General features: G+C 38.4%; 1 protein-coding gene across 2 annotated transcripts in view; it reads right to left on the reverse strand.

Moving 5' to 3' along the window:
* The window catches only part of cntn3b (contactin 3b), a 65,825-nt gene that overhangs the window by 35,015 nt on the left and 13,349 nt on the right, over positions 1-17,461 (reverse strand). For both annotated transcript variants that reach the window (XM_064305345.1, XM_064305344.1), the window contains exon 3: positions 11,253-11,388. In XM_064305345.1, the coding sequence (XP_064161415.1) occupies positions 11,253-11,388 (136 nt within the window). The remainder of the gene's footprint in view (positions 1-11,252; positions 11,389-17,461) is intronic.

Consider the following 17,461-nt stretch of genomic DNA (forward strand, 5'->3'; position numbering starts at 1 on the left):
ATATGCAAAATGGATTCTGCAATGTTCATTTTTTTCTTTTTAACGCAGTAACTAATTGAAAGTCGTATCAAAGTATTATATCATATACCGTATCATATACTAAATGCTGTCTGAGGAGGAATGCAGGCAGAGACTGCAACTAGCTGAAATCTCCTCACTGGTTATTCCAAATGGAGAGCACCCTACCAGATCTCTGTGCCCTCCCTGTCACTGTGAAAGTCAGAGCGGCCCTTGCTGACTTGGCCATCGGGCCTTTTCAGCATACCCAGGGCTCTGCAACTGCCATTTCTCCAATGTCAGCTCAGCTGTAAATTAGGTTTCATCCAGTCTAATCCAGCATGCACAAGTGTTTATTTCCATTACTGCAACATTTGACAGCCAGCAGATAACTAAGCAGTGGCTGTCTATTTTTATTTTTTAATTGTAGATTCCCTGGGGTCTTGGGTGTCACTGACAGCACACATGCGCAGTTACATGCGCCATCTGATCACCGTGTCATTTATGTAGCTGCTTACCCGATACGCAGAGCCCACAACACACAAAGACAACCTGCTTTCATGCACGGCTCTTCTAGGGCTAGGTCGTTTATTGAGTGAAACTTTCCAATGATAAAAATGCATTTCAGATGCATTCCAGCCAGGTAGTACTTCACAATATAGCCCTAAGAAAGCCATTGTGGCATGCTGCATTCCACATCACATAGACCTACACCAGGGATGCCACATTGAGCTCACAGGGGCCATTACAGGGCTAAAGACTTAGCAAGGTAGAGCTGCATGTGCTCGCCAGTGGTGGAGACTGGAGAGACACAAAGTGAAATGGACAACAAGGACCTGTAGGCTGTAGGCAAAGCAGTTTACTTGGTTACATCTAATCACAACTAAATGTCTGACATCAATGAAACAGTTGATACAGCATCATTTCATATCTCTCACATAGTCTGGTAAATGCAAATCTATTTGAATTTACAAATTTCAGCAATTCAAATTTTAACATATATATATGTATATATATATTAAACTGCCTGACATTCTTGACATTTGCCCAAAGAGGCTTGAGTAAAATGGCAAAAATATTTTGCACCACTCAGACAAACATCACTTTCCTCTTGAGACAGACTGACAGAGCCTCTTTAGACTTAGTGCTTGCTGTTCCACAGGCATGATGGGATTGCCTGCTTACTGGGCACTGGTGAAGGAAAACAGTGCCTCATAATGTAGCCAATCCAACCAATTTATTCTCATAAATCAGGCTCTTTTAAAACTACGCCAGAGAATCACAAAATGCCTTGATTTGGCAGCTTCATTTACCACACTCCTGAATTAGCAGTAGTTTTACAATGCCTGTGTGATTATACAATAGGTCAAAAAGACGGATACCTAGATAATTTAACGGTAATGTCTGGTAGGTACTTTAAAAAATTCATAATAAATAAATCATGCAATTATTAAGACAACTGTAACATCATACATCTGATGAGGAAAAGCCTCACAGTACAAGAGTAGTATGCTATCCAAAAATGCATACAATTATCTTCCTTTGGATCCAGCGCTAGATGTCTTCCCTTAATGTAACTTTTAGTTAAGCTGAAGTTTTCAGATGTTTCAACAAATTAATAATGAGTGACAGTAAATAGTTTTCAACAGAAAGTATATGTTATAAATTGGCCTTAAATAAACAAACGCAAAAAAATAATATTTTTTACATTACATTACAGGCATTTAGCAGACGCTCTTATCCAGAGCGACTTACACAACTTTTACATAGCATTTTACATTGTATCCATTTATACAGCTGGATATATACTGAAGCAATTTCGGTTAAGTACCTTGCTCAAGGGTACAACGGCAGTGTCCTACCCGGGAATCGAACCTGCGACCTTTCGGTTACAAGTCTAGTTCCCTACCCACTGTGCTACACTCCGTCCTATATTTTAATTTTTGCTTAAAAAATTCAAATGTTGCAATTCCCATCAACATTCAAATTTGATTCAAATTTCAAATCAAATATGAAAGCTGTACTTTACATAACATTATTATTGGTTTGGAAATCTAACCAAGATGGCATTTGACATTTTTAATTCTAGTGGCAATTGTCCCACGCCCATTATGTGATTAGAGGTTCTGTACTTATATTCTGTGCTTGTATTGCATTTATGCTCCTGGTCTCATATTGTGAAGTTATGTTAAACACAAGCTTTCACTGACACACAAATCAATTTCTTGCTGGGTGGGTGCTCTCCATGAACTAGCTCAATATGTTCAATTTGGCTTTTAAATTTTGAACCTTGATTTTAGTCATCTGAGTCTGCCAGTGGCAAATAAAACGGGTCCAAGGAAGTGTGACATTAGAAAATGTGGTTTATCTGATTCCAGAATGTGTGAGCAACTCTCTTTTCGTGCATGTGCCACCATTTTAGCCTTTTTAAAGAATGTGGGTTCTCACAAGGGCATCTGACTCAGCTCAAGCTCTTGCATATGCCCAATTTTCTGTTGGCAGGTGGAAACTGAGGCATTAGAAGACACATTTTACAGTGTTACCTGTGCCTATCTTACAGGTGGATCTCCTTTCTGCTACAACAGCTTCATATAAAAGCTGTTTTCCACAACAGAGTGTGATTGTCAGAAAAGCTCCCTTGAAATACATTATTGCAGTCAGTATTGCCACTAAGGCTGATTAGCCTATGGAAATTCAGTCTGTTCAATGTACTGCAGCCCTTACAACTGGAAATCATGGCTGCTTGAAATCTGATGTGTCATTGCAATCAGTTACATAACAAACGTATAATGCAATCAAAAAATAAAAACATTAGTCTACGAATTATTCCACTAAACACAGCACATTAGTCTGGACTTTGGTTCATGTCTGATTGGCAGTCCACTTAACAGACATTCTGCTGTGTGTTTAAAATGTAAACCACCATGTTTCTTGCATAAGTAATATGGTCTCCATTACAAACTCCTCTTGTAGTGTGAAATTAGTTATTTTTGCTGTATATTTAAGGCATCTGGATTTGAGATAAAACTAGGAATACAACACAAAAGTACAGATGATCAGCTTTTAGTTAATCTTAATTAAATGCAAATGTTTTACCATTTTAAAGAAACATCTGCTTTGAGTCCCCCCATTTTCAGCTGTGTGTTTGTGTGTGTGTGTGTGTGTGTGTGTGTGTGTGTGTGGGTGCTTGTAGTACTATCTCTGTGGGAACCAAATGTCCTCACAAGGATAGAAAGATGAGGAAAATGTATCTTTGTGGGGACCTTTTGCTGGTCCCCACAAGGTCAAGAGGCTGCTTTAGGGTTTGGACTTAGGGTTAGGGTTACAATTAGGTTAAGGTTAGGGTTAAGGTTAGGCATGTAGTGGTTGGGATTAGGGTTACGGTTAGAGGTTAAGGAATGGATGAAGTCAATGGGAAGTCCTCACAAGGATAACAGTATGGGACTGTGTGTGTGTGGGTGCCTATTATGCTTGAAATACACTCAGGCGATAACATACAAAGATCCTCATTGTAAGTGCACATCTGATTTAAAACCTTTGAGCAAACTTTGCATTCATTTCTCTTACAGGGAGGCAGGACCTTCCCCTGCAGCTTTCTTCAGCATGATGTGACCTGTTACTTAGTGGAACCCAAATGCAGTGCAATGAATATCCCAGGCTCTAAAGAAACCTATAATTCTGGGAGATGACTCATGTATTTTATATCATCATCAGATTCTTCTGATATTTCTCTGAAAGGATAGAGTTAGCTGTGTTTAGTTCAGGCACATTGTCAAGAGGCTTCCTTTACTCTCATGAGCAGTTTAATAGCCACAAAGCTTCCTCTGTAATACAATCAGGTGGATTTGCTAATGTGGTTGCAATTGTGTGTACTCTGTGAATAACTACAAGGTATCCTTGAGGAGAGACAAGGATAAATAAATAAATAAATAAATGGGAGTTAAGAAGTGTTTGGTGTATTTCCTTAATATTCACTTATCTGCTTGTTTAAATGTTTTGCTAAGCCACAATTTTGTATTCTGAGGCCAATCTGAATAAGATCTTTGTAATAGAAAAACTGCAATAACAATTGTTAATAGTATCAAAACCAAATCGGCAATACATCACCAGTTCTTCAATCTTCACTGTGCATTCAACCCCTGAACATTACACAAGCACGACATTTCCATGGCATCAACTGAGCTGAATTTAACGTGGCTTAGCAGTTAGTTAGCAGCTAGCTACAGCTACAGAACCGCCTTGTTAACTAGTGTCATAGCTAATACAATTATGTACAGGCTTAGTGACCAAGAGTACCAGGAACTTGTATGTAGCAATGCGCAAAACAATGTACTGAAGTTTAAATAGCATGTGATAGCATTTTATCCAATAAGAGTTGACCAGAACTCACCATAAATGGAAGGCAACTGTTACTGACATGTATTGTAGTGACAGTGGCACAACTGTCACTTGTTCCACAAAGCTAACATTATACCTTAAACATTGTACACTTGTATACATGATTGAAACGTTACATTTCTTTCTGATCTCTGGTCAGTCTGTGATTTTGTCTCTGCATTTTCCACATGGGTTGTGGTATACAGTAGTTTGAACTCAGTATGTTCCTCGCCATCATTAACTTTGCCCCCTGGGCTGATCTAAATAAAAGGAAACATAATAAAAATCAATGCACTGCTGTAAGCAGAGCTGATGTAGAACTGATAAGAAATGTGAAAAATAAAAATCAAAGAGGTTAGCAACTACATGTGACAACATGGGGAAACTAATTGCTGTTCAGCTATCTGTTGCTGAACTCCTGCTACCTAGCAAAACAAATAATAAGATCTCATTAAAATTGTACTCACACCGAATCTTAATGATCTACATTTAAATCAATTACTTTCAAAAAATGGAAATAAGACAATAAAAATGTCTGTAAATTAGTACAATGAAAAACAATTTACACCGTAGCAACAGTCACCTCCAAAATTTACCCTGTAATCAGCCCAACTATGCAGATGGCTGTTTATGCTGGCATGTCATAGTGCAACAGGATCATTGAGGAATTATTTCCTGCAGTCCTCTAACCTAATCAAAACATGCAGAGAGAATTCATGTCACTCTGAATGTGTGATTTCTTGGTCTGCTTCTCTGGCATGTGACAAATATATTTTGTATATACAGAGTTGAAGAAAAAAAATAAAATAAATAAAAGCTTCACAGCCTCTGAAAACCAGCAAAGACATTTCCAAGACTCACGCTAGACAGACAAAAGGTATTGCAGTCTTTCATGCATAATTTGCCTCAGTGTCTGAATTATTGTAACATTTCTGTCCCCTTTATATACAAACCCACTGCAACCACTGTTATGAAAACAAATACTATAACTATAACAAAAATGATACGACTAATCCATCCATTATCTGTACCCACTTATCCTGAGCAGGGTCGCGGGGGGTGCTGGAGCTTATCCCAGCGTGCATTGGGCGAGAGGCAGGAATACACCCTGGACACGCCCCCGATCTATGCTGACAATCAGCACTTAATATGTGGGCTTTCAAAGCAACAAGATGCTCAAAAACTGTGAAAATATTTAATAATATTTCATAACAATTTAATGAGGCAGTTTGAAAAAACTATGCCAACATATGCCAAACATGAACAGACTGCACTGGCAAAAAGGAACAGTCGTTGAAAGTCAAAGCTCATGACAGGGACAGATGGATACTTAACCGCATAGTTGCTAAATGCCTCAAAACTAAAGCCTCAAGAATAACCACAGAAATGAATCAACCTCAGTGAGCCAGTCTAAACAAAAACTGCATGTATGAGCTTCACAAAGATGGGATTTATGGCAGGGTTACCATTCTTCACCTTCTGGTAACCAAGGCTAATCCACCAAGACAAATAAACTGGGGAAAGAAGCACAAAACCCAGACCATGGAGCAATGTCCTGTTCAGTCTCGTGGTATAGTAGATTTTTGTCTGCTGTGGTCATACTTGCTAGTCAAGTGTAGAAGTTTAAAAGGAAGCAATATTGGGGAAGAATTATGCTCAATGGTCTTTGTTTCAGACCACTTCCCTCCATCTCCCTGTGTGGCTGCACTTAATGGGAACAGACGGGCAATAGCCTGAGCCAATCAGGTGCTCACTGGCATAGTCATGCTGAAGGAGACTCAGGTGTGCTTACAACGGTCACACACACACACACACTGCTGCTCATTCTCTCTCCCTGTACTTTAGTCCACAGACCAGAGGAATTATCTACATCCTTCAACAGATGCATGGTGAATACTAAAAAAAGGCTCTAAGCTCTGAATGGGAGGCATAAATTAAAAAAATGATACTGTAGAAACCACACTAGCCAGTATAACTACGGCACAAGGCAATCTTCTGATTAGTGCTGTAAGAAGAAGAAAAAAAAGTGTGGAAACACTGGATATCTTGTACACACTTTCATTTATATAAGGATTCAATCCATCCATGCAACATTATTGTCCCTCTCATTGAATCGTTTCCCTATTGTATCAACATTACGTTTATCCGACAGCCTGTTAACAGTACCTTAGGCTCAGTCTTTTCAGCAGGCATGTTACTTTAACTTCGACCATTTTGTATGCGCAGTTGTCGGTACTTATGTTTGAAATATATGTTTATTTTAATATGTTACAAAAAACAATCCATTCAACAAAAATAAAAATCTTTCCTTTTTTAAAAATTATGCATCAGATCTTACGCTAGGCCAGAGCCCTGCAGTATGGCAGTGCTCCCATTTTAAAGGCAAACCATATACTGTACACCAACTTGGTGCTGACCAATATGCATTGGGCAGCATGCCGCACCAGTGCCCTAGGACACTGGTTAAATTAAAACCGAACCTATTTTTTGCAAAGTGATATGTCAAGTGTTCTTGTTTCTACTGAAATATCTTAACTATGAAGGACAAAATTATTGCATCAATTAGGGCTGGGCGATAGACAGCAAAGCAACTATTTGCACAAGTTATGCCATTAAGTACATTATGAAGGCAAAGCCCCACTAGCTTATTCACTGTTTCGTTCAGAACGAGAAAGATGCAGTAACCCAGAGAATAATATAAAAATATGGCAAAAAATGTGCAGTGCTTTAATCTGTCTGAAAAAAATAAAATGTTAAAAACATGCCCATAATTTGCCCAGGGAAACAGAAGAAAAGCGGTTAAAAATAAAGCTCTCTGGCACTTGCTGCTTACTTGCTAACCAGTGAGAATTCATGAACATAGGACTGAGAATACTCATGATCTCCATGTTTAATGCATTTTAACTGTTTGTCCCCTCACTGCCAAATCATTAGTGCAGGTACTGACACCATAGCTGTTGAACTTCTCAAGAACTCAAGTGGCACATTAATAAGCCTATTTCCCAAGGCCCTCAATGGGAGTGAGAAATGATTATTGGAAAATAAATGGAATTATGCACTGAGCAAAGGGGAACCCACCCTGGCAAGAGGTCCCCATCAAGTGAAGTGAGCAATGCTTCTGGATGTATGACAGTACAGCCCATTGGTCAGGAGGAGCCCTGGCTGATCTCACTGTGCATATGAATTTTGTATGAGGTCAGTTCATCAAAGCGGGGCCAACAGTGGAACCTCTTCAGATCCTCCCCACCAGTGGCAAATCTCACCTCAGCTTGCAGGTACAGGTAGCCCCTGAACACCACACACTACAACCGACAGAGATCCAATTCCCCCCACACAGACAACCCACATACAGTATATCCACGTGCACATACAAAAACACATGCACATGCACATGCACAGACACCCCAAAGAAAAACAAATATCTCTATTCTCCAAAATTGTCTGAAGCACTGAATATTAAACATGAATCTACCAGCAACTGGCTCACCGTCTGTTTGCAGTTACAGACATGTATTTTGTGTAGGTTCAGCATCACTGTCTGGCCATCAAGAAAGGTCAAAACAAAAAGCAGTTGCTTTCAAAAAACACAGTAATGAGGTCATTTTGTGATATTGTAAAAGAGGCGGAGTACAGCAGTCTGGTGCTGTTTGATTGCTTCAAAACAAGCAAAAGGCACAGAGTCTTACAGAATGGACTCCAGTCAGTTTATTTGCCAGCTCTATTGATGCTCCATGATGATGAGGTACGACTTGCTGAAGGGGCAAACATTTCCTTTCACTCAATTGATTTATAATCAATAACATTCTTACTGTGAACTGAAACATTTATTGATGCTAGATGTTTTTTTTTTTGTTTTCCTTATTGCCTAAATGTGATCAGTAAGCTATACATGGAAAACATAGCCTTTTTTGCTTCTTTGCTATGCAGTGGAAAGCTCTGGCTTACTTTAAGGCCAGTTTGTGTTATCAACGTGAGGATATGGCTTGAGGTCTAAGCTTACAGGACACTACATAGGGCATGGCAGTGCATAAAGGCCAATGATCAGTTTAAAGGGAGGTTTGATCACTAAGTAACACCATTGTCAAAATATCAACACCTTGAGAAGCCTAGAAGAAAGAGAAGATGGCATGTTCATCTGCTCACAGCCAACATAGCCAATGTGATATTTTAGACCAATTGCTGGAAAAAGCTGTTTGGGGTTTATGGGCCTCAGAGCCCCATCATTTCAGCCAGTCACTGCAAGAAGAGAAAAGCTTGGGGAGATGGTTCTGGCCAATTTGTGCAGAGCTGGCTCTGTAGCACAAGCAATATGTGGAGTACTCCATTGTGAGTAAAATAAATGCAGAGCTTAAAATTGATATTTTGCTGTTAATCATCACAAAAAATTCTCTTCATAGCTTGAGGGGACATCAGTTTCCATGCTACCTTTTCTGGGCCATACAAATACAAATATAAGTGATCTCACAGCTAACAGTACACAAACCCTCCAGAGGATGTTGTGTTCTTTGAAACTGTTACCATCAATTTTTCTCTGGGGCAGAGGGAGTTTCAAATCACTAGCTTGATGAAAACAGCACATTTCCATAGCAATTCAAATGAAAGTCATGCAGCACCTTACACAAATGATTAAACATATCAAGTACTCCACTGAAGCAAAAGAATAAAGATAACACCTTGGCTTTGGACTGTAATTCATCTTTAGACCTGCTGAAAGGATGTTGAATAACTATCTAGTATTACAGGCTGAGAAACCATCAAAATTGTTTACTCAGCTTCGTTTTACAATATATAGTTTTAATTTCCAAGCTCAACTGTATTTTACAATGCATAATCTTTTTACATAAACAGTATATTACCTCAGTTGTACTTAAAGCTGCCACACAAACAACACAAAAAGAAATTAGAATAATTTATGAGTATTCTTTCTGTATTCTTTCTGTTTCATAACTGTTCACTACAACTGTACAATGCACAGTATCACAAATAACGTGAGCATAGATGCCATTTAAGAGCAATTTAGACCTAGCAACAAATAAATAAATAAACTGTTGGTTACATGCAACATTCAGAGGGAATATATTCACGACACTGTAAAACCAATACCGTCAAACCATGATTCAGTTACAAAAAAAAATGTACATAGCTAAACAAAAAGTAAAACGAGTGACTAAATTGTTTGAAATAATAATGTAACAATATTAAATCAACATACTGTCATATTACACCAGCTATATTGTCATGGTTTTGGCTGATGCCACCATTTCTTTTCCTTCCTGCGCCTTTTCTTCAGTTATTACGGCCATTGGTTTTTTCATGCACCTTTTCTTCAGTTATTACGGCCATTGAGTTGATTGAATTATACACGTGCAAATTTCCTTTTACTATTTGCACCTGTTGGTGTTCTATTTAAACCCTGAGCAAGCCGATAAGCTTTGCTTCAGTGTCACTTATGTTGCACGAGAGCCGGTATTCTGTCAAGCGAGGTAAAGGTAAAGGTAAAGGTAAAGGTAAAGGTAAAGGTAAAGGTAAAGGTAAAGGTAAAGGTAAAGGTAAAGGTAAAGGTAAAGGTAAAGGTAAAGGTAAAGGTAAAGGTAAAGGTAAAGGTAAAGGTAAAGGTAAAGGTAAAGGTAAAGGTAAAGGTAAAGGTAAGAGCTGCGATAGTGGATTGTTGTGGCTATAAAATTAGCACAACAGTCTTTAGTTTTTTTAGATTGTTGGCAACAAGTTAGTGCCACAATCTAAGCTCAGTATTCTTTCTTTAGGGTTTTACTTTTTCAGCCTCGGTTCGAGGTCTGTTTTCTTTGAGTTGCCCCGTTTTCTGCTCCGGCAGTTTTGTTTTATTTTCATACTCCTTAAGCCTTAGTTCTTTTTTACCCAGTACGTGGGTTGTGTAGAGCTTTTCTTTGGGATACTCTCCCTAAGGAGTATTGTTTTCCTTTCCCTTGTCTCTTGAGACTTTGTGGCTATTTTACCTCTGGTTAATAGCTTAAAGAACCCCCTGTTCAGTCGCGGTTGGTCTCCCAAAACTCCAACTCCCTCACATATATACCATATATGATGATCACAATATCCTTATATTAAACTATTACAGTAACATGCTAGTTAAACATACAAAACTAGGGCAAGAGCGATCCCCCTGAACCTTGAAATGCAGTTAACTGTGTGCTATTTCTGTGGCTCGATATCCTGATTTTGTTTTTGAAGTTCTTTAGTATGGTGAAAAAGCATTCCCTTGTTGCACATTTAAGTTGCACTGTTCTAACTTACTCCTCCTTAAATGGATGTGCTTATATATAACAAGTGCAGTGATGCTCCCTGGCACTTCTTTAAGCCCATGTTTTCAGCACAAAAGCTATTGAGGAAATGTAAGCATTAAACAGAATGTCACCCAAGGTTATTTCATCTCTCGACTGCTTGCTTTGCATTTACATGTTGCTGACCAAGCTGTGAAACACAATCTCCAACAAAACAGTGTGGACTGCTATATGCAGGCATTCTGTTTATCAGGGAATGTCCTAAAGGATATCCAGGAATTCTGAGTAGAAATCTGTAGTCATTCATAATCTCCCTAATGTGTCTCCTTGTACATGCAATATGTCCCAGTTTATCCAGAGCTAACAATGGAAGAAACTAAAATACCCTCTGATTTCAAAAGTAATCTTTTATGATTATGTTAATCAAGAATTTTTAAGACACACAAACACACTAACAATTACACATATAATCCACAAAAACATCAACGTTTGCATTCATGTCAGTCGATGAGTAAAATCGCAATTTTTCTTTCCCAGCATATTGGTAAGCAAAATTGTGATGGTGCGGCACCTGTCCTGTGCAGTGGACGTTTGTTTTGGTAAAACATTTTGGTGGAGCTGTACCTGTACTGTGGAGCAGGAGTTCCTGCTGCTTCACATGTTATTGTGATCTCCTGGTCTGGGGAATCGATGGGAAGAACTAGGTCACTAGGTTCCATCCTCCAGGTTGGGCCTTGGAACATTTCATCTTCTGCATAACCTTAAATGAAAAAGAAAAAAGCACTCTAGTTCCATTACAATTATATTCTATTGCCAGCTCATAAACAGTTACTAATATTAGTAAATACTCATAGTAGTGGCTTTATAACTGAAATTAAAAGTGGACAGACAGTGATTTGCATCTTTAAAATGTAGGCAATGACCTCTAATTGGCAAAAAAGGGGACTTTGGGACTTTGTCCGATGGATCGATGCATATCCATCGGACACTATCACTATATACATGTATGGTAAATCCATTTGGCCGCTTGTCCACCATTAACCAGACCAGAAAAAATATGAAAGATATTCTCAATTATCATTAAGATGAAGTGTGTTGGTTTTTGCCCAGACATTGCAAGTGTGTTTGTGTTTGTGTGTGTGTGTGGGGTGGGGGGGGGGCGTCTAAGCACAATCATTTTCTATCTTGCATTCTTTTCCACAATAGTCCTAGCCTGGTACACACTTCAACTCCGGTTTAGTCCTGGCTTTTAATTGCTCTGCAGTTTTGTCAGGAGTTTTTGTAAAACTTGCAAGCATACACACACACACACACACACACACAGTCCTCCTGTGTCATGGCATGTAAGCGCTTATAATTTCTACTAGCAAGCAACTCCTGAGCTGCTGGAGGATATTAAATGTTTGAGGCCCTCTAGGGCCTTTGCTGAGTAGCACCTTTCCCAAGGTGGGATAAAATAACAACCTCAAATAAAAAATTAAAAAAAAACAACCCTCCTGTGTGTTTATTCAAATCTGCAAACAGCAGATGAAAACAGTTTGTGGTTTTAAGTATCATTGTTGAGACACGTTGTTGTTAATTTGGATAGGTAATAATGTCATTTATGCATTGTTTATATCAAACATATTCATATACTTCAGAAAGTATTCGCCCCATTGAACAATTTCACATTTTTCCCATTACACCTTAAATGTTAATGCACTGAAATTATTTTCCCCTTCACCAACACAATAACATCTTGCCCTAGATGGCAATAAGCTTATGAGTCCCTCCTGCTGAAAAGCAACTCAGCATGACGCTGCCACCACCCTGCTTGACTGTTTAGCTTCTGCCAATCATAGTGTTGTGCTTTCAGGCCAAAGAGCACTCTCTTCAGACCACAAAATCTTATTCCAGAAGGTCTCAAAGTCTGTCCAAAGGCTTTCGACAAACTCCGTCCATGGCCTTTCTTAGAAGCGGCTTCCATCTAGCTAAACTCCCAATGAGCCCAGGTCTGAGAAGTGCTGAAAAGATTTTTGATCTCTGGACAGTTTCTCATTTCAGCTAGAGTTCTGCAACATTGTCATTGTTGTAACAGGCTACTGGATGATGTCTGTAAAAAATTGCCCTGCTTGTTGGGATTTGTAGGATGGCCTGATCTTGGTAGGGTCCATGTTGTACCATACTTTTTTTCTCATTTTGTTACAACAGAAGTAATTGTATAGGACGTTTCAAAGCTTTGCCAGTTGAGTCAGTCTGTGTGATAGCTTGACAGGGCTGATCTGCTGTTTCAATTGTGAGACCTCACATTCAGTAATAAGTATTCTGAAATCATGCAGTTCAACACAGGTGGTCCTAGTTAATGTATTTAGCGTGATATCTCAAGAAAAAGTAAAATACCTGACCTAATTTAGGCTGTTAATACACAAGGAATGAATACTTTCAATTGTGTAATTTTCAGGTTTGTATTTTTTATGTATTTCTGAAGATAACTAAATGCTTCATTTCATTATGACATTATAGAGAGTTCCTTATATAGGAATAGACAATATTAATATACTTTAATTTGACTTTGCAAAATGAAAAATAATCAGTGGCGAGTGAAGACTTTAAATAAACTTAAAACATAATATGGCTATTGTAAAGCCTGCGCTGAAATATTAGTTTTGCTGGTCCCTCCACTTAAGAAACTGTGCATGCTTGGGTATCAGGCATCAACCAGTACTTAACTTTTGCTAAAAGCACCCACTAGAAAACACTATGCTGCAGGCATCATTTGGCTGTTCTATTTCTTTAAGATATCCACTTGAAAATGTCGCATACAGAAGACAATCTGCAGTTAAGCCCTCTCCACAATCACATGCTCTGTAAACTGTCTGACGGTTCTTAGATTCGCTGGTCCCGCTCTGCTATGAGACTGACAAAACTGCCAGCAGATATGGTACCACTTTAGAGTTAATCAGATGTGTATCTTAAATTATGGTTGAAAAGCCAAGGAAAACCCAGAGGATTAAGAAATATAATGTTCCAGTAACTTCGGCATGCAGTCACGATGACACTTTTATCCCCCCCCACCAATGTATGATACATGAAGTTGGGCCCTTCTAAAGCAGAGTTAAACTGCCTTGAAAACCCATGAAATCACATGCTATGATGTAACAGCCGAACATTAAAAATGCAGGGATACATGTCTGAGCAGAGCACTAACTCTGTAGCTGTGTTTGGTGTGAAGAAGCACTCTATGTGCAGGGCACGGATCTCAAATGAACACAAGGAGAGGGGAAATCTGGAGTTTAGAAAAATGATGAATTATTTCACCAAAGAAAACACTTTGCTATGATTCATTTAATTAGTTCCACTGCTACTCCATATAGCAGAGTTTGTTACATTACACGTTTTGAATTTGAATGATGATAGTATAGGGGTATGCCTATTTCTTTGACTGAAAATATTTTATTACAAATAATAATTATTGGATTTATTACTGGAAGCAGGAAATAACTGAACACAAAAACTGAATGACTACACTATATTGCCAAATAATTGATAAATACCACAAATATTTTTATTTGAAATAATTCAAATGATTGTTTGATTCAAATACTATGTTAAAGGCATTAAAGTATTCAGTACAATTACTTAAAAATATTTTAGAAATCATATTTCAAATGCAATATTAAATATATTTGATGAAATAAGAATGTCTCCAAACTACCAATTCAGCTCCCTGCTTTTCAATGTGGATTGGCCATCTGACTCAAACACCACTCTTGAATATCTTCAGCTTTGTGGGCTCCACCATTTGTCATAGGAGGGAACAGCATCCCTGATAACTGAGCACACCTGAGATTAATTAATTAGTACAGCTGCAGAGAGAGCCCACTGGATTGCACCAATGTGAAGTGGTGTTATTAGAATGCCATATTTTGCGATGCGTAGTTGCATGCCTTATTTTAACCTTCCATCTGTATTCAGGGAAGTTACATTAAATGCCTCACATTAATTGCACATGTAATATGATACGAGTGTGAGTCATATAAAAAGCAACTTAAACATTTGACTGTTTCCCTTATTTAGAGACGAGGCCCACATATTTTGAACAATGGAAGTGAGAGTTGATTTGTACGTGATTAGCCAGGCTGATCTGCCTTGGGATGATTTCTTTGAAATATCGATGTAAATTACCAATGAGTCATGCCATAAACATGCGAATATCAATTGCAGACATTTGTTGCAGCGCCGTTTTCCTGAACGGAACCTGTTAAATTCACCCTCTCCTTTTTTTCTACGGTCATCTTGGCTGAGAAAAAATGGATTTCTGTTCAGAACCTGGGTGGGGGGGTGGGCAGCAATTGGTGACGAGGGGGAAGGGAGGTAGCGGTTTCAGCTATACTTCCATTCTCGGGATCCAGATAATCATCTGTGACATGTCATCCACAGGCATAGGAGTGAAATCCCAGCTGCTGATGAATGCAGTGGAATTCAGGCTGCCTGCTGTGGGAAGCTGGGAGCATAGCTAAGCAGGAAGTGAGCGAGGAGCTACATTTAATCAGTTTAACCTTGTCAATATGAAACATAATTTGATTTCCATCATGAACCAGAAGACACATTTTTTTATCAGTTTCCGTTTTACAATTAACATGAATGCGATTAATTGAATAAATCAATTGCATGTAAACTGGTGTTTCTTTCATGTTTATTTAAAAATATGTACTAACGCCCCCCCTCCACAAAACTATATATATATATATATCAAACATATAGTGAGAACCTCTCTATGTACAGTAGTTTGGTTTGTGCACAATACTGTCTGCTGCTGCTGCTGCTGCTGCTGCTACTGCTGCTGCTGCTGTTGTGTTTAAAATAGTAACAACACCTTTCTCTCCAGCATGGTACTGATTTAACTCAAACCCTGCCTGTGTTATTTCTTTTAATTTGCAACTAGAGTTCATGCCTGTAGCCTACAGTATATGCGAACCTTTGAAGCTGTGACAAGGCGAGTGTGTACAGTTCCCAGAATGAAAATGGAACCCAGAAGCTGTTAGGGATGTAGCATCTGGAGGTCTAAAGGACGTTAAGCTTACGTTTAACTAGGACTTGCCATATACTTGTTGGAACTAATTTGGTGTGTGACTGACCATGTTCAGTATGTATTTATTGTTCCAACACTGCATTTGCACAGCAGGAAGTACTAATACACTGATGAAAGGGGAAGGCAGGGACAGTAAAAAAATAAATAAATAGTAATAATAACTGGGTGATTTTGATTTGAATCTACAGATGACTTCTTTGTATATAATAATATTATATTATAATATAATAATAATAATATGTATTATTATTATGCGCGTGAGCTCGACAACACATTTCTCATAGAAAAGGTCGTTTGTAGCCTTTCTTTTAGTTCATTACAGTGGTGGTACAACTGACAAGAAGTAAGTGGTACTGTGCTGTTAGCCTTTATTGATCACCGTACAAGGTTCATGTAAAGTAGCTAGCATAATCTAACAGCACTAACCCATAAAAATGTACTGCGAATGGTACTTGCTCAATCGAACAGTAAATGTGAAAAACATTTGATTAGTCAGCGGCACCAACATTTCTGTCACACCCTCAATAAACGGCAAAACTCCCAGTATTAGATTAAATTACATCGTTATCGATTCTCCTTGGCCACAGTGAGTGAAACTGGGCGATCTGAGCATATAGTTTCTATGTAAATTACGTCAAAAGGATTCAGCCTTGTTGTTTGCTACCTAAACTTCACAGCACAGTCATTGTCGTTATCATGATTGTAGCATGAAGTGTCTATTTTCAACCAACTGCCATATATGAGCGAATAAAATCAACCAAAAAATATAGTTTGCCAAGTTGCGCCATAGGTCTGGACGGTTTTGTGCTTGTTTGTTACATGTTCACACAAAATTACATCTGTAACATAACATCCTCTTTTGTGATAAGTTACCAAGCAAAAGGGAGGCAAAAATGCAGCCTTAATGTTTTTGAGATTTCATTTGTGAGAACCATTGCCTATCCTTGTTAATCCATTCCTTGGATGGGAAAATATTAGCAAACAACTACAGGCGTCTGTAAAGGGAGGCTAATGGCCAAGCAGCTCTTAGAAGTGTTTGATTTAAGAATCCATGTTTGTTCCCGTAGGTGGTCTGGATGGATGCCGGGAGAACACAGCTTGATAAGTGGGTCAATGCCCTTCTGTTTTCACTCTGAACTGTGAACTAGGCCAAATCCAATCAAAATGGTTTCTGTCAACTACAGGGGCCTTACTGTATGAATTTTCTTTGAAGGCAAACACATTCACTCATGACACAGCCGTCGAATAATATTAAATGATGATCTTGGCGATTAATTGCATTTACACAATATCTCTGAGGAATCTTAAGATGGCTTACGCTGACTGAACAATTGCCCGTCGCAACACCCACTAAAGTGTTATGCAGTTTCCACCTGTGTGACCAACAGCAGCCGATTCCTGTCAGAATTCTTACCACACATTCACAAAGGGAGATATGGAGATTTTTGTTCCACCAAATTAAACTGTGGGATGATTAGCTGGCTATAGGATCCTATGGAGCATTCTTACTTTCAATGACTTGGGACTTTTAATCAAGACTTCAATATCATCTGAAAGGCATTTTCTCAGAGAAGAATATTGCCCTTGCAATTGTACTGTTTTATGTCATTATATACCTTGCCCTCCAAAATGATTCACACCCTTGATAAAGTAGGAGAAAATATAATAAGTACTGTGCTGAATTTTAATTCTGAATTTAAAATTTTAAATATTTATCTGTATATCTGTTTATAAGTATATAATTTTAACATAGTATTAAACA

This window comes from Anguilla rostrata, chromosome 13 (assembly GCF_018555375.3).
Source record: "Anguilla rostrata isolate EN2019 chromosome 13, ASM1855537v3, whole genome shotgun sequence".
Classification (NCBI taxonomy): Eukaryota; Metazoa; Chordata; class Actinopteri; order Anguilliformes; family Anguillidae; genus Anguilla; species Anguilla rostrata.